We start from the raw sequence: 22,795 nt of genomic DNA on the forward strand, positions 1-22,795 counted from the left end.
GCATCCTGGAAGACGCAGTACTGAAGGTCAGACTACAGAAACTTTAAAGGGACCACACAGTTGACTCTCTAAAGGGATAACTGCAGGTTTCTGGAACCAAGAGGGGATGGTAGAGGAAACAGCCTTACCAATTAGCAACCCAACCTGCCGGCAAGCCATGACAGTCGAAAACACCCTGGCACGCTCCTGTGAATTGGTGGATCGGGCGAGGTAGCTAAAGATGGAAGCACTCACTCCAGTCGCCGCGCCTGCAGAGGAGGTGTAGATAAAGGAGGAGACGACAACACCACGTTAGGCACTAAGGCCTCCATCGTCCCCCATCCCTACCCACACAAACTTGCTAGTCCACGGATGCCCAATCTGAGACTCTCCCGCTGTTGCTGGGCTATGAATCCCACCATCCCCAGCTGCCATGGATTGCAGCAGGCAATGATGTTGTCCAACCACCGTTGGAGCATCTCAGATTGGCCACCCTGCCATGGTCTAAATCTAGGAAGCCATTTCCAGCGCTTACCTGCTACTAGCCGACTGCTGAGGATCATCCATTTGGAACCACCAATGAAGAACATAAAGTTCCCTGAAAGAGAGGAGAAAAATAAAGCAGGCTACCTGGGATAAATGTTGGCCAATGGGAAGACAATGAAGTCATTCACACAATCAAAACCTGTGTTCTGCCTGGGTTTGGGAGTAGAGATGTGCACGGAACGACAGAGCTGCGGTCCGGCACTGAAGTGGGGGTTCCTTTAAGGGCGGGGGGAGGGTGTACTTAACACTCCCACCGCTTTTCCCCCTCCGGCGCGCCTTTTTTTTGTTAGCAATTGGGGTGGCAGGATACCTCCCTGCCGCCCCTTCCCCCTCTCGGCTGCAAAAGGCTTCAGGAAGGGGCGGCAGGGAGGTATCCTGCCACCCCAATTGCTAACAAAAAAAGGCACGCTGGAGGGGGGAAAGTGGTGGGAGGGGTAAGTACACCCTCCTCCTGCCCTTAAAGGAACCCCCACCCCAGTCCGCCCGAACCGCAAACCGCCCATGCTCAGACCAGTCCGGAGGCCTGTACAATGGCCTCCGGACCGGTCCGTGGACATCACTATTTGGGAGCTCTGTGTGCTCCCAATTTTTAGTTGTGTAGAAGCGAGGTAAGAGGAAAACTTGGGTAGAAGTGAATGTGTGGAAGCAAGGTGGGGGGAAAGCTACCCAGGTTTTCCTCCTACCTTGCTTCCACACAACCAAAAATTGGGAGCACATACAGCTCACAAACCCAGGTAGAACACAGTTTTTGATTGTGTGAATAACCTCAATGGCTCCTTCTGGACAATAATAAGCTGCGTTGGTCCAAGTACAAGTTTCCTCCTCCACACACTCCTGTAGGCTTCTGTCTTCCTTCCCAGCAGAAATTCATGCTCTGTTCTGATGCCAAGCCGGGTCTTTGTGCCGTTTTCACAGTGCCACCTACTGGTCAGCTCTTGCTTTGAGAAGAATCACCATCTATCAGAAAAGTAGGAATCTGCTCTTCTTGTGAAACAAGGGCTGGCCAGCAGGTGGAACTGCAAAAATTGCACAAGGACCCCAGTTGGTGTCTGAACAGCGAGTGAATTCAACACAGGTCACTGCCATCTGGAAAGACTCCATGCTAGAGAGATGCCAAGTAGACGTGTACATTCAATACAGAAAATATAGAAAAGGTGAACCAAACAGAGCACATATCACTCAGATGGGATGAATAGAAATGAAGCAACAGATACTTGCTTTTTCATTATACATTTGTTTTCATTCCCCAGCCCAGCCCCTGAGAAGAAAAGGTGCCTGCTGCTGAAGATTAATGGAGGCAGGGAAGCAACCACTTCCTGAGTTAATTATGTAGTATCGGTTTTGCTGTCACTCAGAAGGGGTGGTAAAAGGATGACAAGTCCCCACAGTCACCCCATACACCTCCTGGATGTTGCCTCTCCACACCCTCTTTCAATTCGTCTCGAAGGGAGAAGAGCCGCCCTTGTGGTAGCGAGTATTAGTTGCCCAATTTGCTAAGCAGGGGCCACTCTGGTTTGCACTTGGATGGGTGTCAAATGTGAGCATCATCGGCCATCAGATATCCTTTAGGGGGTGGGGCCATAGCTCAGTGGAAGAGCCATCTGCTTTGCTTGCAGAAGGTCCCAGGTTCAATCCCTGGCAGCACCTCCAGGTAGGGCTGGGTGAGACTCCTGCCTGAAACCTGGGAGAGCTGCTGCCAGTCAGCGTAGACCAGGGGTTCTCAACCTGTAGTGCCCCAGGTGTTGCTGAAATGCCACTCCCATCATCCCCAGCTACAATTTGGGGCTGGGGATTATGGGAGTTGTAGTTCTGCCACATCTGGAGTACAACAGGTTGGGAACCCCTGGTGTAGACAATATCAAGCTGGATGGGCCCAAGAGTCTGACTCGGTATGAGGCAGCTTCCTGTGTTTCTAGGACCCTCTTTCTGCTGAACTCCCACTTTGCTGAACTCCAGCTGTATCAAGATGCCCGTCCACATGGGCAACTCAATGCTTCCGTTCCATTCCAAGTCAGAATAAGACTGCCACCAAGCAGGTCCATTTGGCACAAACATCATTCTAGAAGCCATTGTAATAACTGAGTGAGCAGAGGGTGACAACCACACACACACACACACACACACACACGCAGTGTGCCATGCTGCTGACTGCTCCAAAATCAGGGCCGGATTAAGCTAGTGTGGGGCCTGCAGCATATGTTATAACGGGGTCCTAAATTTTAAAAAATGCACATAAATATTAAAACATAAATTATTTACTTGCATAGTAAAGTAATTCAATTTTTTTCATTTGCTATATTTTGGAGTATGGGAGACCAAGCCACAAACTCACACTTACAACAACAACAGTGAACATTTATACACCATTTTCCAGTCAAAATTCTCAAAGTGGATTACATCGAAAAATAAAGAGTGGATAGATGATTCTCTGTCTCCAAAGGGCTCGCCCTCTAAAAAGAAAAACGTGGTAGGCACCAGCAACAGCCACTGGACAAATGCTGTGCTGGGCCTTCTCTTAAAAGGCACATTTAGCAGGAAAGGGATATTTTATCTAACATGGATCAAATAACACAGGTAAAGTTTTAACTTTAATTCCCTGGCAGAAGCCAGGCATGCGGGGCCCTCAAAAACGCGGGGCCTGTAGCAAATGCTGCATTTGCTACTACATTAATCCACCATAGTCCAAAAGTGTATATGGGAGCGAGCCAGCTCCAACAGTCATTGGGAAGAATACACTCTTCCTGCTGCATGATGGGGCAAGTCTGCTCAAAGAGCAGTGCATTTCAGCTCCTTGCCTTTGGAGCTATAATGCCCTGGGAAAAGCTCAACCATTACGGCTCAAAAGCAGGGAGATGAAGCCCCCGGCTTTTGGAGCAGACTTCTCCCAGGGTTGCCCGTAACAGGGATTCCCAGGTGTTGTTGACTACAGCTCCCAGAATCCCCAGCTGCAATGGCCTTTGGGAGTTGTAGTCAACATCTGGGAATCCCTGTTACAGGCAACACTGCATATAATATACCAGGAAGAGCCAATTCCTCCTGGGACATAAGGGGGGGAGCTAGCTCCTAAATAAGAATCATGTGACAGCTTTGCTGCCACAAAAAAAGAGAAACTGAAAAACAGGGGGAGGGAGGGCCATTTTGGGGAGGGGGCGTGCAGTGTGCTGTGCCGTCAGATCAAAAAGGCCGGGCAACATTGCACTACTGAACACAAGATAGCTTCCCCCGGCATCCTTCCTCCTCAACACAATGGTTTAAGTGTGACAGTTCACCACGACCTACTTTGTTTGAGCAAGGTGGCTGCAGCATCCACCCTTCAACTATGCCCTGGGGAAATGCAGGGGCCCTCTTGTATTATTCCTAGACTAGAAGGATATGCTTCGGGGTGCAAGAAACAGTTTGCCCAACAGAACTTAGTTTAGGTAGGGGGCAGCTGTTGATTGCTACAAAAAAATAGTGACAACCGTATAGCTTGTTTTTCTTACTCCATCCCAAAATCCTGGGGCAGGGATGTTGATGAACTGGAACGGATTCAAAAGGAGGGCAATACAGACGGTGAGGGGTCTGGAAACCAAGTCCTATGAGAAATGCTTGAAGGAGCTGTTTGTTTATTTAATTTGTATACCACCTGATATATAACTCTAGGCGGTGTACATAGTTCAAAATGAAATATAAAAACAGCGCACACACAATTAAAACAACTTCACAGAATAAAACAGCTTAACACTACTACTACAGCTACAAATATGTATATGTTGCTCTTCAATAAATGTTTCCAAAGCAGCTTACATAGAGAAACAAACAAATAAGATGGCTCCCTGTCCCCAAAGGGCTCACAACCTTAAAAAGAAACATAAGATAGTCACCAGCAACAGCCACAAGAGGGATGCTGTGCTGGGGGTGGAGAGGGCCAGAGAGAAGAGCCAGCATAGTGTAGTGGTTAGAGTGTTGGAATAGGACCTGGAAGACCCGAGTAGGAATCCACATTCAACCATGAAACTCACTACATGACTCTGGGCCAGTCATGTATCTCTCAGCCTAACCTACCTCACAGGGTTGTTGTGAGGATAAAAATAACCATGTGTACCGCTCTGAGCTCCTCAGAGGAAGAGCGGGACATAACTTTGCCCAGTTAGCAGGGGATCTAATTAAAACTGATTAAATGAATTTTAATCCAAAGCTTGAGAAAAATAGGTGTGTCCGAAGGGCCTTTTTAAAAGCAGAGACGGATAAGCTCTTATTTTGACAGAGTGCATTCCAAAGCCCTGGGGCAGCCACAGAGGAGGCCTAATCACAAGTCGCCACCAGAAGAGCCAAGAAGAGAAGACGAAGGGGAGATGCGAAAGCCAAACATGAAGGGCTACCATATAGGAGGAGCAGCGGACTTGTTCTCTGTGGCTCCTGAGCACAGGACTAGAACCAATGGGTTCTAGGAAACAGGGAAGCAGGTTAAGGCTAAACTTTAGGAGGAATTTCCTGAGAGCCTCTCTACAGTGGAACAGTCTGACTTGAGCAGTGGTGGGCCCTCCTTCGATCAAGCTTTCCAAAGAGAGGCTGGATGGCCATCTATTGGGGGTGCTAAAGCAACCTCCTGTCCTGAGCAGAGGGCCAGACTAGAAGACCTCTGAGGTCCCTTCCATCTCCAAAATGCTATGATTCTAATAGCAGAGGAAGGACTCAAGCTCTGCAGACTCAATGGGGAGAAATGTCCTCATTTTCTGAACTGCTCCCTCTCCAAAAGCACATTACGATTTTAACTCTATAAGAAGGTGCAAAATAGAGCTTTCCTGTCTCGGGGGTGAGGCTGAACTCAGGTTGTGGTCAAGAAATGGTTAAAGAGTCTACAAGTTGTTAATTGTAACTTGCTAAAAGTCATAAATCTGTCTCCTGTGGAATGCAGGCTAGGGCGCCTCTGATATCTCTAGATAGCAAAGTGATGGTCAGTAGACCTTCAAGGCCAATAGCTGAGGGGAGTAGAGGTTGGAACAAGATGAAGGAGGGGAGGAATGCTCGATTATAAGCTAGAGAAATATTGCCTAATTGTAATAATAGCAATGATTATAATTATTGTAAAATGAAGATTACGTGATGCCAACCAATGAGGAATGTATCCACTGAATGTAATTAAGATGGGTATAAGAGCTGAAGCTGGAATGTGATCGGAGCTCAGCTTTTTGGGAGTTATCCCACTGAGTCTATTGCTAGCAATAAAGTCTGGTTTCTCTCAACTGCTGGTGTCAATCTCTCACTCTGAACCCAGGGGGGAATTCTGCTACAGGGGGCGGGGGCGGGGCGCTCTGTGATCCAGACCATGGATGATGCAAAAAGGATCAACCCCCTCCTCCCATCCTGTGGTCCAGGTGTGGGTCCCCACCCCACCTGTGACTGCTGTTTAGCAAAAAGAAAAGAAAAGAAAACTACACAGGGCCCAAACGATGTCTGAAGACGAAATAAAGGTCTGTCCCAGATATGGATAAAATGAGAATTGGATAAGATTTAAAAGGAAATGGGAGGGAACACACACACACACAACCATTTTCTCTCCCTAGCAGTCAGTCTCCAGAAGTAAGGTTTTTCCTTCACACACACATACACACACACACACCCCTGGGCTCTTCTGGCAAGGAAACAGGAATGGGGGGAAAGCAGCAGGGCGCAAAACCACCACCATCCCGCCGGCTCTCTGAGGCCTGAGCCTGTCCCCCCCCCCCCCCGTTTTGCACAGAATTGAGAAAGCCCCAAATTCCAAGCCTCAGCCTTGCCAGAGTCCCATGCAGCTGGCCCTGAGTGCAGCAACAGCCGCCCCGTCCAAGACAGCCCACTTACCCACTATCTGAAACAGGTTGGCAAAGAGGATGACGGCCTTGGTCTGATGGCGGCGGTCAGACCAGTATCCAAAGACCGGGCCTGTGAACAGGCCGGCAAAGCTGAAGGCCGAGAGGCACAGCCCTAGGAAGTATGGCTCCGCATCCAGCAATTGCAGGTAGGCCCAGATGGTCGGCAGGATCACCGCTGCAGTGGGGGGGGGGGGGAAGAAGAGAAGGGCAAGCGTCAGAAACAGAAGCCTGCATCACAAGCTCCTCCACAAGGGTAAGAGGCCATAGATCAGTGAAAATGCACCGGCTCGCTCTGCATGCAGAAGGTTCCACGTTCAATCCCTGGCAGCCAGGGGCGTAACTATAATAGGGCAAGGGGAGACAGTTGTCTGGGGGGCTGCTGCCTTGAGGGGGGCCCCAGAGGCAAGTCACATGACTGACTCCCCCAGCTGCACACCTGCCTAGGCTTCCTTCAGTTGTATTCATCCTCCGAAACTGATGTGAGTGTGAAGACCTGGAGCTACCAGAACAGCATGTCTTTCTCTAGGACCATGACATGACTTGCATCACCCACAATTTACAAAACCTTTTTAAAAATAATTTAGGATGATGTTCTATTGTAAACTGCCCTGAGCCTTTTGGAAGGGCGGTATAAAAGTTTTAATAATAAATAAATAATAAATAAATATTGTGGCACATAGGTTTATATATATATATATATATATTATATATATATATAATATATATATATATATATATATATATATATATATATATATATATATATATATATGCTTTTTTAAACCACTATTCAGCCTCATTTAAGATTTCCTTAATTCATGAGCTGAGCTTCAGTGAGCGGGAGGCCCATTTTAAAATCTTGTCTCTGGGCTCACTCCAACCTTGCTACGTCCCTGCTGGCATCTCCAGATCAGACTTATAAGAACAGCCCTGCTGGATCAGGCCCAAGCCCTGTCTAGTCCCAGTATCCTGTTTCCCACAGTGGTCCACCAGATGCCTCTGAGACAGGGGCGTAGCAAGGTTGGAGTGGGCCCAGAGACAAGATTTTAAAATATGCCCCCACCCCACTCACTGAAGCTCAGCTTATGAAGTAAAGAAATCTTAAATGAGACTGAATAGTGGTAACAAAAAGCATAGTTTATATAGAACATCATCCTAAATTATTTTTTAAAAGGTTTCGTAAATTGTGGAGGATGCAAGTCATGTAATGGTACTAGAGAAAGACATGCTGTTCTGGTAGCTCCAGGTCTGAACACTCACATCAGTTTCGGAGGATGAATACAACTGAAGGAAGCCGGGCCAGGTGCACAGCTGGGGGAGTCAGTCATGTGACTTGCCTCTGGGGGCCCGCCAAGGCAGTGGGCCCCCAGACAACAGTTTCCCCTTGCCCAGTTATAGTTACGCCCCTGCTCTGAGAAGCCCACAGGCAAGAGCTGAGGGCATGCCCTCTCTCCTGCAGCTGTTCCCCTGCAACTGGTATTCCGGGGCATCTTGCTTCTGAGCCTGAAGGTGGCCTGTAGCCATCAGACTTGTAGCCATCATTAGATCTGTCCTGCATAAGCTGGGAAACCTGTCCTCCATGAGCTGGGAGAGACTCCTGCCTGAAACCTTGGAGACCTGCTGCCAGTCCGTGTAGCCAGTACTGAGCTAGGTGGACCAAGGGTCTGACTCAGTACAAGGCAGCTTCCTATATAGGTTTTTGCTACTTTGCCCCATGACAGAAACCAATAAAAGTCACAGAAACATCTCAGTATTTGCATTCAGGCCTAAATGCATTTATATATGCATGTATATAATATTTAAATTAAATATTATATATTTAAATATAAATATGCTATTATATTATATTATATTATATTATATTATATTATATGTATTTATATGCTTCCCATAAGGAGTGTTGCTAGATACTTGAAACATCCAGAGCCCAGGTCCACAGTCCCACCTCCCATTTTGATAATTAAAGCTTTTATGGCTCTCTAAAGGGATCCAGTGTTTTCTCCCAGGTTTTGAAGCTATTAATCACCAATCCATCCACCAATGCCAAGCAGCGGGGGGCGGGGGGGCAACATGCCCAGATGGCCCAGTGCTGTCAACTTCCTTTTATATGGCTCTGCCAAATCTAGTTCCCAAATCTTTCCTGCATACACAATCAGTTAAGCTTTGCTGAACCCAAGCTGCAGATGGCAAGACCTGCATCCCCAAGTTATCTTGCAGCTCCGGTTTAGCAAAGTTTCTGAACTAGCTGGTGACAGCCAGCTTCTTAAAAGTACTTTGCTTTGGCAAATGAGCTCCTTGACAAGCTTGGTTGCTAACAATTGTCTGGGAGCCCACAAATAAAGAGGTGGAAACAAATTAGACTGAAGGTTGTGTTATCACTTGCTCAACTCCGCAAATACGGTTCCTGAGATAAGGAGGAACAGAGTCCCCCTTGTCTTTGCAGGTTCCTATCTGCCACTGGAAAGTTAATATGGATTGCACAGGAAAGATAGGTAAGGAACTGCCACTACCAGACATGTTTTACTGCAAGCTGGAACATCTCCCTCTGAAGCTGAATTCTTAAGTATTGTTAGACAAGTTAGCAATGTGAAAAACAGGAACCTAACAGAATCCAGACATGTTTTCGCAGCAGTTGTCAACGCTCTTCCCTGCAGGATTTGGGGGGGCTGTGGAATCGGTTTTTGCTGTGTGTCAGCCTGTAAATGCATCACTTAGCCCAAGGGTTTTCAAACAAGGGCCCCCAGATGCTGTTAAACCACAATCCCCATCATCCCCAGCCACAATGGAAAAAGGGAAAATGGGAGTTGTGGACCAACAGCATTGAAAACCGCTGGATGAACCTTCAAAAGTCAGAACGACGAAGTGGCTACTACCACAAAATCTGGATCTGATGTGTTCTTGTGGGATTTTAGGCTCATGAAAGTGTAACACACAAGTATGTGTTTCAGCATTTAATGGAAGCTGATGAAGTAGTAATATCTGCAGCATAGGAAAGGGACAAGCACTCCCCTTTCCACACCCCACTCCCTTTCACTCCCATTGCAGGATGCCTGTGTGACTACTTGAAGAAAAGGCACTTTACGTGTCCTCAGAGGCTGTATTCAGACTGTCAAGACCACTGTTCCCTCTAACAGAGATTCCCAGATGTTGCTGACTACAATTCCCATAATCCCCAAGCAAAAACCATTGCAACTGGGGATTCTGGGAGTTGTAAACAACATCTGGGAATCCCCTGTTAGAGGGAACAGCGGTCAGGACACGAGGTTGGGACTGGGAGATTTGTGAGAGAGAGAGAGAGAGAGAGAGAGAGAGAGAGAGAGAGAGAGAGAGGTGTGTGTGTGTGTGTGTGTGTGTGTGTGTGTGTGTGTGTGTGTGTGTGTGTTAAAATAATATGTGACCCTTTTGATTTGTTTTAAACCCTGCTAACTAGGGAAAGAGGCAGCTTTTTAACGTGGTGATTCTCTTTATTTAGCAGGGGGAGAGTAACTGGCCATATCCACCCCCAGCACAGGTCCTCCAGTGACTGTTGCTGGTGTCTATCTTATGTTTCTTTTTAGAATGTGAGCCCTTTGGGGACAGGGAGCCATCTTATTTATTTATGTAATCTGCTTTGGAAACTTTTGTTGAAAAGCGGTATATAAATATTTGTTGTTGTTATTGTTGATGATGATGATGATTTAAATTAAATTAAATTAAATTAAATTAAATTAAAACTCAAATCCTAATTCAAACACTAACTTTGATATTGCGCCCAAGAAGCAAATAGACACAGTTGAAACAGCTTTAAAGTTCAAAACCAAAAAAAATAACTTTTTTCTTGTACAATCGCTTCAGTGGTTTCTTATTCACTACAATAAATACAATGTAGGGTCAAACGAATAATGGTTTCTGAGACAAAATAACTCTCTTAGAACTAGCAAGACTGTACACCACCCCTTATACTTCAAACTTGTATTCAGACATATATTTTATTTATTTATTTATTTAATACATTTCTATACCGCCCAAAACGCAAGTTCTCTGGGCGGTTTACAAAACAATAAAAACAGCCAATACAAGATTAAAACATTTCAACAATTAAAATTAAAAAGTTAAAACTATTAAAACACAATTAAAACACAATTAAAACAGTATCTAATTAAAAGCCTGGGTGAACAAATGTATCTTGACTGCCCTTTTGAAAGTTGTAAGAGATGGGGAGGCTCTTATTTCAGCAGGAAGTGTGTTCCAAAGCCTCAGGGCAGCAATGGAGAAGGCCCATCCCTGAGTAGCCACCAGATGAGCCGGTGGCAACTGCAGACAAACCTCTCCAGATGATCTCAATGGGCGGTGTGGTTCACAGCGAAGAAGGCATTCTCGTAAATACCCAGGGCCCAAGCTGCTTAGGGCTTTATAGGTTATAACCAAAGCCTTGTACTCTGCCCAGAAACATACCAGCAGCCAGTGTAGATGTTTCTGGCTTCTCCCAGTTTGCAGGCAGGAATCTCTCTCAGCCCTGTCTTGGAGAAGCCGGGGAGGGAACTTGGAACCTTCTGCTCTTCACAGAGCAGCTCCATGCCCTGAGCGGAATATCTTACAGTGCTCACACTTCTAGTCTCCCATTCATATGCAATTAGGGCAGACCCTGGTTAGCTAAGGGGACAAGTCATGCTTGTTATGACAAGACCAGCTCTTGTGGTAGCTGGTCTTAATCAGATGGTGGTCCGTCCATGACAATCGGGAAATCACAGGAGTCCCCACCCACGGAACACCACCCTGATCAGAGTGAAAGACCAGATCAAGTGTGTGACCTGCAATGTGCATCGGTCCCAAGTCCCTTTGGGATAGGCCCATAGTTGTTATGGCTGCTATGGACTCCTGAGCCGCCCCAGACACATTGGTCCCATAGTGGACATTGAAGTCCCCCAGCACCACAAGCCTGGGAGACTCCAACGCTAAACCCGAGACTGAGTCCGTGAGCTCAGTTAGGGACTCCATTGGGCAGCGGGGCTATCAGTACACCAAAAGAAGTCCCAGTCTATCCCTGGTCCCCAAACCTAGGTACACACATTCAATATGGTCAGACACTTCCACAGGAATCCTGGTCAGGGAGAGGTTATAGACCACAGCCACTCCACCTCCCCACCCATGTCCCCGTTCCCACTCCTTAACAGAGTACCCTGGAGGGAGAAGCTGGGACCAGACTGGGCCAGATACATATATAAGATTGAGGTCATTCACACAATCCAAAACTGTTCTATTCAGGTTGGGGAGCTGCGTGTGCTCCCAATGTACGGTTGTGTGGAAGCAAGGTAGGAGGAGAACCTGGGTAGCAGTGACTGAGCCCTTTCTCATGACCAGTGAGAAAAGGCAATAGGGTTAGTGGGGGCGGAAGCCCTGAAGAGCTTTCCTCTCTGTACACAAGCAGTTCCCTTTCCTTCGGTGGGCAGACTAGTTGGAATGAATAGGAGTTTGTGACTAGTCAGTCTTCCGAGATAAGGAGTCTCTTGCCCGCCTGGGCCTGAAGCCACTGATTTAGGTAAGGCCTAAATCATCACTTATTGATAAGCAGGCACTGCTAGGAAATCCCAGATAGTTTCAACATTTGGGGATCTTTAAAATGTGCTCCATGCAGCTACAAGCTGAAACTCTGTTCATGTGAACCGATGTGTCCCCCCACCCACACCCACTAGCTGAGTTATAAGAGGGGAACCAGGAAAAGGCATGGTCAGAGCAGCCCTCAGAAAGCGGACACAGAGCAGGATGGCCAAGGACGAACCCAGGAGGGATCATTGGCTGTATATGCCGACAAAGCCAGCTTGGCAAAATTAGATGCCGGGTGAGAAGAGGTCGACACTGGGATCGCTGTTCACTGGGTAGCAGTGGGCAATGCCGCACAGGGCACTAGTATGTTCTTCTGCTCATTTCCACAAAGATGGCAGAGTCAGAAGTGTGGCTCGAGGGTGAGTGAGAGTCAAAACACAGGAAGGACATTAGAAGAGCCCTGCTGGATCAGTCCAGCATTTTGCCCCAGGCAGTAGCCAACCGGGTGCAATCAGGAAGCTCACCAGTGCAGAGGGAGAGAGGGAGATTACCCCCTCCCTTGGTCCTCCTGGTCACCTTAAGTGGTGCAGCAGGGAAATGCTTGTCTAGCAAGCAGAAGGCTGCCGGTTCAAATCCACGCTGGGACTATATCGGGCGGCAGCAATCTAGGAAGATGCTGAAAGGAATCATGTCATACTGCACGGGAGGAGGCAATGGTAAACCCCTCCTGTATCCTACCAAAGACAACCACAGGGTTCTGTGGGCGCCAGGAGTCAAAATCGAGTTGACGGCACACTTTACCTTTACAACCCACTCATGTGCCCACCTGTGAGGGTGGGCTTAGGGTTACGGGGAAACGGGGTGGGAGGTGCAACAGCACACCCCACAGACTGCTGCCCCAGGGGGTCACCTAAGTCCACCCAGCAGGCAGGCCCTGCTTTTGGCCCCCTGGGTGGCACATGACTCAGGCCGTGGTCGCCCCTCCCCGCTGGGTGCTCTGTCTAGGCGACCAGCTAGTTTGCCTAGTGGGCCGGCCGGCCCTGAATAGGTGCGTGCTGTGGGGATGCAGCTGTGGGGGTGAGTTGCAGTCACTCACCTACAACTATGTGTGCAGTTCTAAATTTCCCCTTTTAAAAGCCCTGCTAGAGCCCATTTGATCAAAAGTACAAAATGTTGTCCTCAGCTGATATGGATACAGAATGGGGGGGAAGGGGGATTATTAATGCTGGGCCCAAAAGGCCATGAGTCAAAACTGACTTGATGGCACACTTTACCTTGGTCCTCCCTAGCCCCTCGTGTTCAAAGCCATCATGCCCCATCTGATTTTGAAGGACATATATGGCTACCATAGCCGCTGATTAGCCCTATCCTCCATGAATTTGTCCAATCCTTTTTAAAAACCATTTAGATTGGTGGCCATCACCACATCCGGTGCCAGCTAATTCCAGAGTTTAACCACACATTGTATAAGGAAGTGCTTCCTTTTGTCTGTCCTGAATCTCCTAGCATCCAGCTTCCACAGATTATCCTGGGTTCCAATATTATGAAAGAGGGAGAAAAACCTCTATCAACTTCATGCATGCTGTGCATATTTCTATCATGTCCCCCCTTATTATTATTATTATTACTACTACATTTATATCCCGCTCTTCCTCCAAGTAGCCCAGAGCAGTGTACTACATACTTGAGTTTCTCCTCACAACAATCCTGTGAAGTAGGTTAGGCTGAGAGAGGAGTGACTGGCCCAGAGTCACCCAGCTAGTATCATGGCTGAATGGGGATTTGAACTCGGGTCTCCCCGGTCCTAGTCCGGCACTCTAACCACTACACCACGCTGGCTCATCCTTTCTAAACATAAGAGTTGCATCAACGGGTTCTGCCCTTTCTCCCTTCTGCTTGGCACTGCTTCCAGGAATGCTTGTGAGATGCTGCCTCTTACTCCCTTCAGCTCCTCTCTCAAAACCCAGTTTTCCTGTTTTGCTTTTGGCATTACCCACTTGTGTCTGTTCTGTAATGCAACTAAGCCTGAGTATGTGCAACTGAATAGTCACGCCGTCTTTAATTCCTCAGGTCAAGGAGGGTCTGTCCTCTTGCACTTTGTAACAGGCTCTGCCCTTTGACTGTGTGAGCACGACAGCAATATAAGCCAGTTCATTTCATACTGCAGCACAGCAGAGCAACTATCATTTCAGCAAGATGTGTTGCAAGATGGGAATGGTTTCATTGTCATCATTAACAACAATGCCACTTCTTACCTCGCCTTGAACTTGAACACCCCAAGGTAGCCTGTTGAGGAATTAGCTAGCAGCACTCTGATCGCCTCAACTGCCTAGGTGAAGCTCATTTGGACAGCCAAGCTGCCAGGAGTCCAGAACCGCACAAGGCCTCCAGTGTGCCATACACAAGCACTGAACAAGGCACATCCAAGACCCTCTCTCCCCCTGTTCCCCTCCAGAACAGATATTTAACAAGAACCCACTCATCATCAAATGATGCAATTAATGTCATATCTAGCTTGATCCTGTTATTTCACTCCTAAGGATGACAGGAGGAAACTCAGGATGGCATTGGCTAGACCAGCAGTACTAGCTAGTTCTACATTTATTTATTTTATTTATTTACTATTAAAATTTTTATACCGCCCTTCCAAAAGGCTTAGGGCGGTTTACATTAAAACACCATTAAAATCAATTAACAATTAAAACAAAAATTATAAACTGCATAAAATAATAATTATCAATTAAAACATCATAAAACACCAATTAAATAGCCAAAACAATTTAAAAACAAGTTTTTAAAAGCTGAGAAAGCTTGGTTGAAGAGATGTGTTTTCAGACGTTTCTTAATAATTGCCAGAGATGGGGAGGCTCGTATCTTAGTAGGGAGCGCATTCCACAATCTTGGGGCAGCAGCCGAGAAGGCCCGTCTCTGTGTAGCCACCAAACGAGTTGGCGGCAGCTGGAGACGGACCTTCTCAAGTGACCTCAATGGGCACTGGGGCACATAGCGAAGAAGACGTTCTCTTCAATACCCAGGATGGGAGGAAGGACCCTGACCTGAAAAAACAGCAGGCTGAAACTCTTAAGCCGGCTGGCCAGAAGGGCTCGAGTCCGCTTGCAGCTTCAAAGAGCAAGTTGGGGGGTGCCTATCCTCCCCTGAACACACCCGCAAGCAAGCAAGCAGCCTAACCGGGTGGTTCAAGGAGCAAGCTTCCTGGAACACTTTTTATGCACTACAGGTGAAACTCGGAAAATTAGAATATCGTGCAAAAGTCCATTAATTTCAGTAATGCAAATTAAAAGGTGAAACTGATATATGAGACAGACGCATTACATGCAAAGCGAGATGTCAAGCCTTAATTTGTTATAATTGTGATGATCATGGCGTACAGCTCATGAAAACCCCAAATCCACAATCTCAGAAAATTAGAATATTACATGGAACCAAGAAGACAAGGATTGAAGAATAGAACAATATCGGACCTCTGAAAAGTATAAGCATGCATATGTATTCAGTACTTGGTTTGGGGCCCTTTTGCAGCAATTACTGCCTCAATGCAGCGTGGCATGGATGCTATCAGCCTGTGGCACTGATGAGGTATTATGGAAGACCAGGATGCTTCATTAGCGGCCTTCAGCAATTCTGCATTGTTTGGTCTCATGTCTCTCATCCTTCTCTTGGCAATGCCCCTTAGATTCTCTATGGGGTCAGGTCAGGCGAGTTTGCTGGCCAATCAAGCACAGTACACTGTATACTTTTCAGAGGTCCGATATTGTTCTATTCTTCAATCCTTGTCTTCTTGGTTCCATGTAATATTCTAATTTTCTGAGATTGTGGATTTGGGGTTTTCATGAGCTGTATGCCATGATCATCACAATTATAACAAATTAAGGCTTGACTTATCTCGCTTTGCATGTAATGCGTCTGTCTCATATATCAGTTTCACCTTTTAATTTGCATTACTGAAATTAATGGACTTTTGCACGATATTCTAATTTTCCGAGTTTCACCTGTAGGATCTACTGTGGGTTTTTTAACCAATACTCCAAGGTTCTCTAAGGTGCCAAGTACAAAATAATGGTGGTGGGAAGTAGAGCCAGTTATGGACCACACCCCAGAGGGGGAGAGCTGGCCTTGTGGTAGAAAGCACAAATTGTCCCCTTTGCTAAGCAGGGTCCACCCTGGCTTGCATTTGAATGGGAGACACATGTGAGCACTATAAGATATTCCCCTCAGGGAATGGGGCCACTCTGGGAAGAGCATTTGCAGGTTCCAATTCCCTTCCCTGGCAGCATCTCCAAGAGAGGGCTGAGAGAGACTCCTGCCTGCAGCCTTGGAGAAACCACTGCCAGTCTGTGTAGACAAAACTGAGCTAGATGGATGAATGGTCCACGAGGTAAAGTTGTGCCGTTGAGTTGGTATCAACTCCTGGCAACCACAGAGCCCTGTGGTTGTGTTTGGTAGAATACAGGAGGGGTTTAGCATTGCCTCAAGCGACTTTTATAGATGTACAGAGATCTCCCGCATTCCTTCCAACACCAGCCACTAAACCACCTAGTTCAGATTCAAGTTTATTCTGAAGTCATCATAATAAATTATGATGGGGCTTACTCAAGAGTAATCACACTTCCAACTTGAGCCTTTTTAGTCCACTCCTATGCATTTACACGCTAAGGTAAGCCCATCCCAGAGTAGGCATTCTCGGCAAAACAGCAACCTGACCAAGATCAGCCAGTTAGCTTCACAGAAGAAGAGGCTGGAAACGGAAGGCATCCGGTTCAAATCAAACATTATCTCCACGCAACTATGGAACATTCATAGTGGGTAACATTCCAACACTTGCAACAGTCTCATCACACAGGTAAAGAGGAGTGGGAGAAGATGGTGCATATTGAAATCCAAGACAAGAGCCATCTTTTAGCTCCTAGAAGCGTCAGAAACAGTGAAACATGCAAGGCAGGTGAGGGTGAGGTTAAAACAGAAGAACTGCATTCTTGCAGACATTATGCTGTACAAGTGTACAGATGTGTACACACATGTGTGTGAATGACTGTACCAATGTTCATTTTAAACGTGAGCCTGGATACAGGCCCTGCAAATGCATAGTACAGATAGGAAGCGTACTTCTGTACCTGCATTCAGCCTAACGTGTATACAGATCTGTCCCTGTGTACACTTTGTAGGAGTGTTGAACATAACATGTGAGTGGGCCTTTCATGATGCTATTTCCTCCAGTTCTACAAACCAGGGTAGAAGTCCAATGAGCAGGTGTCAAAGGCAGGGATGCAAGGGAAGATTAACCTTTTCGCCGCCCATAGGCAAAAAGGCTTTTGCCACCCTTTACCTTAAACAAAAAAAGTTTGTGTTTTTTTAAGGTAAAGTGGGGGGGGGGCTTTCTCTTCGCTCACTCTACCCTGTCACTGCCCACAGAGAGGGGCAGCAAAATTTGAGGGGGGGGGGCGGGATTTGCTGCTCCTCAAATTTTGGCACGTACTTTGCTTCTCCATTAATCCACCACTGCAGGACAGGCCAACTCAATCTCAGAACCCACTCTGCCCCCCCCCCCCATTATTAAACCAGGCCTCAGGCATAGAGCATACAGCCTTGCAAAACGAGAATACCTCTGAGTACCAAATAACTTGTGCCCCCCCCCCCCCGCAAATCTCCAACAGTTCCCATGGCGGGGGAGGCGAGGGCAAGGAAGCTCCCCGGAGCCCCTTCCCGCAGCTCTTGTAACTCCTGGGCCATGCAGGGCAGCAGAGTCCCCGGCCACAACAAGGGTCTCTGTGCAGAACTGTCTGGGAGGATGGTGCAGACAGCGGACCCCCTCCCAAGATTCCTCCACAGGAGAAATCAAAACAGCACCTTAAAAACCAGAAGGGCAAAAGAAGAAGTGGGGATCCACGGGAAGAGGTTAGGCACTGAGGCTCCAGCCAGCGCCCCATCCTCTCCGATGCCCAGCAGCCCGGCCAGCCTGGGCGTACCCACCATACTCGATGCCCGACGACAGGAAGATGAGACCGATGGTCCAATTGGTCAGCTTCTTCTTCCTCGCGTAATCCATACACGCGGCGTTGCTTTGCCAACACGGGGATGACAGCTGCGCTCGGGGTGGGGGGGAGATACGAGGGGAGGGGCCGCCGCTCGCTCCCCCGGCCCGCAGCCCTCAGGAAGCGGCCGCGGGTGCCATCCCGGCTCCGCGCGCGCCGAGCCTTATGCGCACAAGGCGAGGGGCGCCCCTCGGCCGGCAATTGGCGCTCCCCGCTGCAACCCAACAATGCGCGCCGCTGCAGCTGTTAGCCCTGGCACGCTACCACACACAGGACAGGAGAAACTTTATGGGAAGATCGGGGGGGGGGGGGCGCGGGGGTGGGACCACCGCGGCGGGCAGCCAATGCCGAGCGCATCCTCGCCGGCCGGCGCCAGCTCTCGCCTGGCCCTCTCCCTGGCTACGATCCTGGCTTGGCTCAGGGCCAGGGAAGGGAGCCAATCAGGACGCGCCGCAGCGAAGACACGACACGCGCAAAGCATCCCTGGGCCCCCGCGGAGGGGGACATTTGCTGCAGGTGAGGACAGGCTGCCACCTGCGGGACCAGGCTCTCTCGCTGTACACCGCGCGCGGCCCCATCCTGTGCGTGGTTAGGCACGTCCCGTGGAGTTCATCGCCAGGACTGACTCCCAGCCCCAGAGGAGGGTATATCGCAGTTTACCATTCGAGGTGACGACCCCTGTTCAGACTTTATGTCCTACGAGTGTACAGGTGTCTCTACACTCGTACACGTGTTTGTGTGAACGACTGTACCTGGGTTTATTGTAAAAGTGAACCTGGATGCGGGCCTTTCAGATAGGAAGTGGAGTTCTGTACCTGCGGTGAGCATAACATGTGTACTGACTGTACTGAATGACTGTACGTGTGTACACTTGTACAAGTTTTGAACATAACATGTGAATGGGCCTTCGCTGTTCTAGTGTTGAACATAAAGCTGGATATATTCACGTGGAGTATGATACGGAATTATCTTGTATGGAAGACATTTGTTTTGCTAGACAGACAGACAGACAGACAGACAAATGAGGGAATTCAGCAGGGATAAAGCTTTTCTTAGCATGCAGATAGGAAAGACTTCACCTGATGAATTTCTGCCTGTCTGTGCAGCTGAAAACTGCATAGGGGGTCCACAGGGAGAAAAGTGGTAACTCTAGGTAACAATATACGGAGGAATACAGAGAGAGATGCTAGCCTTTTTCCTGTGCACTGCAGCCTTAAGATGGAGAAATTTCAGCCAGTAAAGCCTTTCCTGGCATGTAGATTCAGGGATGGGAAAAGACTTCACCTGCCAAATTGTTAAAAGCACAGGAGCCCTTCCTATAAAAAACCAAATGGGTAGCCCTACTTATTGTCCTGACAGTGCTATTATTGCCATTTTGTTAGTCTGTTGTTGTTGTCCCTTAGCCCGATTCAGACATTATGCTGTATAAGTGTACAAATGTCTGTATACACATACACGTGTTTGTGTGAATGACTCTATCTGTGTTCATTTTAAAAATGAACCTGGATTCAGGCCCTTCAAATGCATGGTACAGATAAGAAGTGTACTGCTGTAACTGTGTTCATCATAACCTGTGAATGCCTGTCAGACAGGTGTTGAACATAATGTGTGAATGGGCCTTTGTGCCAAAGCATTTGAAGGATGTTCACAGCATTAAAAACAAAAAACACCAGATACGTATTAAAAACATACATCCAGGGGCATAACAAGGCTGGAGTGGGCCCAGAGACAAAATTTTAAAATGGGCCCCTCGCTGATACACACACACACACACACACACACACACACACACACACACACACACTTCACAATATATAGTCATGTGACTTGCCTCTGGGGAGCCCCTTGAGGCATGGGGGGCCCCAGGCAGCTGCCTCCCCTTGCCTAATAGTAGTTACGCCCCTGCATACATCAACACAATCCAAGTTTAATGCCATTTAGCTGCTACAAATGTTGCAATAGGAATCATGTTGGAAGAACAGGTCTTCTTGAGGCCAGCCCTCCTACACAGCTTGCAATTCATCAGAGCCGAACAAGGACCACCAAGCCAGTCGCAGGGCAGGCTTCCAGGCACATGGCACATCTCAGATACTCTAAACTTGTTGTGGGTTGCTAATTTTTACCCCCAGTAGGTAAAACAGCAGAGCACTAAGGAATGAGCACACACTCCAGTTACAGAGTAGGTAGAAGACGATGGTATAGTTGTTGCAGCTATTTAGAGAAAACACATGGAAATTCTTGTAGAGCTAAATGCCAATAGAGGTGTGCACGGAACCGCCAACTGCGGTCCGGCACTGGGGTGGGGGGTACCTTTAAGAGCGGCGGGAGGGTTTACTTACCCCTCCCTCCGCTTTCCCGCACTTTCGCCGTAATTCCAAGAGTAATTGGGGCGGCAGGATACCTCCCTGCCGCCCCTTCCCCGACGTTGCTGGGAAAACTCCCAGCAGTCCTTTGCGCAGCATGCACGCATGTCACAGACGTGCGCGCCTCTGTGACATGCGCACGCGCCGCGCAAAGGACTGCTGGGAGTTTTCCCAGCAACGTCGGGGAAGGGGCAGCAGGGAGGTATCCTGCCGCCCCAATTACTCTTGGAATTACGGCGAAAGTGCGGGAAAGCGGCGGGAGGGGTAAGTAAACCCTCCTGCCGCTCTTAAAGGTCCCCCCCCCGAACCGGACCGCTCAGGTCCGGACCGGTCAGGACCCATCCCTAAATGCCAAGTATTTATTGGTTAAATACACTTGGATAGGAAAGACCTAATCCTAATCTAAAGGACTACATAATGAATAGCTAAGGAGGGAGAGAGCTGTTCCCATCTACTCTCTCTAAGAGGAAAGGAAGGATTGTGACTCAGCACAGGAAGTGCTAAAGAGTCAGATCAGGGGTCATAGAGTATGGACAGATAGGAAGACCCTTACTCACTGTCTCTACTTCCAGTGCCCCTAGTGGTCATTAGGATAGTTAGTGCAAAAGGTCGATACACTGGAACTCCATCTCCAGCAAAACTCACTCTCTGTCTGTCTCCAAATCCCTCTTTTAGTTTTTTTTAAATCTCCCTCTTGAATACTGGTTTTTTTATATTGTGCTTTGATTGTTGTAATTTTATCAAGTATGATTATTGTCATGTTTGGTGCTTTGAGATACGTTGGGACGATTTAGTGGGATATAAGCTTTTTAATAAATACAGTCATCCCTTGCCTATCGCAGGTTTCCCAATCACAGATTTGAGTATCTGTGACTGGGAAACTTTGACTGCCCTCTCCAACCGCAACCTGAGTACCCACGGTTTGGCGAGTTTAAAAAAAAAGCATTTGGGGGTGGATTTTGGAGGTCAGGGGTCACTTCCGGGGTCAGAGGCAATTTCCGGGGGTCAGGGGGAGATTTCCAGGGGTCAGGGGGAGATTCTTTTGATTTATTACCTTGTTTTTGGTCACTTTGCGACCGCGATTCCCCTAACCCCCCATTTCCCATTGACTGTAATGCTTTGCCAACCACGAATTTGCCTACCACAAGGTTTTTGCGGACCGGAACCCTCGCGGTTGGCAAAGAATGACAGTCACGTAAAAGACCAGTTCTCCTGCTTTGTGCACAGAAGCTTCCAGGTTCAATCCTTGGCAGCATCTCCAAATATTGCTGGGAAAGTCCTGCCTGAAACTTTGGAGAGCTGCTGGTCTTGTGGTAGCAAGCAGGGCTTGTTCCCTTAGTTAAGCAGGGTCTGCCCTATTTGCATTTAATGGGAGACTTGATGTGTGAGCACTGTGAGATCTTCCCCTCAGGGGATGAAGCAGCTCTGGGAAGAGCAGAAGGTTCCAAGTTCCCTCCCTGGCAGCATCTCCAAGAGAGGGCTGAGAGAGATTCCTGCCTGCAACCTTGGAGAAGCTGCTGCCAGTCTGTGTAGACAATACTGAGCTAGATGGACCAATGGTCTGACTCAGCATATGGCAGCTTCCTCTGTTCCAGGTGCTCTGTCACTGACTCACAACCCCTCCCTAGGCTCTGAGCTTCCCTAGCCATGTTCAGGTGTAAACTTGTGCGGGCCTGCTATGCAGGAACTGACACCCTTGCTTGGCACCAAGTGCTATTTACTACTACTACTACTACCACCACCACCACCACCATTGATACTTATATACCGCTTTTCAATAGAAAAATAAATAAATAAATAATAAATGAGTCCCTGTCCCAAAAGGCTCACAATCTAAAAAAGAAACGCAAGGCAGACCCCAGCAACAGCCACTGGAGGGATGCTGTGCTGGGTTGGATAGGGCCAATTGCTCTCCCCCTGCTAAATATAAGAGAATCGCCACTTTGAAAGGTGCCTCTTTGCTCAGTTAGCAGGGGTCAACTAATAAGAATAAGAATATTTATATTCTTCTTTTCAACAGACAAAAAAAGTTCTCAACTTGGTTTCCATAGGAAAAAATGATAAGATGGTTTCCTTATTAATTCCTCTAATAAGAGACCACGGGTGTCATTAGCTGCTTTTCAGCAGCAACCAAAAAAGGGAGGCATTGCAGCACCAAATTTAATACTGTATTATAAACCTAATGGCGCAGCGGGAAATGACTTGACTAGCAAGCCAGAGGTTGCCAGTTCGAATCCCAGCTGATATGTTTCCCAGACTAGGGGAAACACCTCTATTGGGCAGCAGCGATATAGGAAGGCATTGTCTGATACTGCATCGCCTCAAACTGCGTGGGAGGAGGCAATGGTAAACCCCTCCTGTGTTCTACCAAAGACAACCACAGGGCTCTGTGGGTGCCAGGAGTCAACACCAACTCGACGGCACACTTTATTTATAAAGCAATGAGATTGAAATTGGTTCTAAAATGGAAGACTGCAAAGGACACAGACCCTTTTAAAGT

At 47.8% G+C, this 22,795-nt stretch overlaps 1 protein-coding gene across 3 annotated transcripts in view; it reads right to left on the reverse strand.

The window, feature by feature from the left end:
• The window catches only part of LOC128352004 (uncharacterized), a 35,901-nt gene extending 17,578 nt beyond the window's left edge, over nt 1–18,323 (reverse strand). Inside the window, exons 1-4 of one of the 3 annotated variants that reach the window (XM_053312137.1) lie at nt 17,871–18,323; nt 6,349–6,534; nt 515–577; nt 129–248 (exon numbers count right to left, since the gene is read on the reverse strand). In XM_053312137.1, coding sequence (XP_053168112.1) covers nt 129–248; nt 515–577; nt 6,349–6,534; nt 17,871–17,946 — 445 coding nt within the window. In that variant the 5' untranslated portion in view covers nt 17,947–18,323. The remainder of the gene's footprint in view (nt 1–128; nt 249–514; nt 578–6,348; nt 6,535–17,870) is intronic. The other 2 variants (XM_053312138.1, XM_053312139.1) reach the window with 2 other exon arrangements.
• Nucleotides 18,324–22,795: the final 4,472 nt, after the last annotated feature.

This window comes from Hemicordylus capensis, chromosome 3, assembly GCF_027244095.1.
Source record: "Hemicordylus capensis ecotype Gifberg chromosome 3, rHemCap1.1.pri, whole genome shotgun sequence".
In the NCBI taxonomy this organism is placed as follows: domain Eukaryota; kingdom Metazoa; phylum Chordata; class Lepidosauria; order Squamata; family Cordylidae; genus Hemicordylus; species Hemicordylus capensis.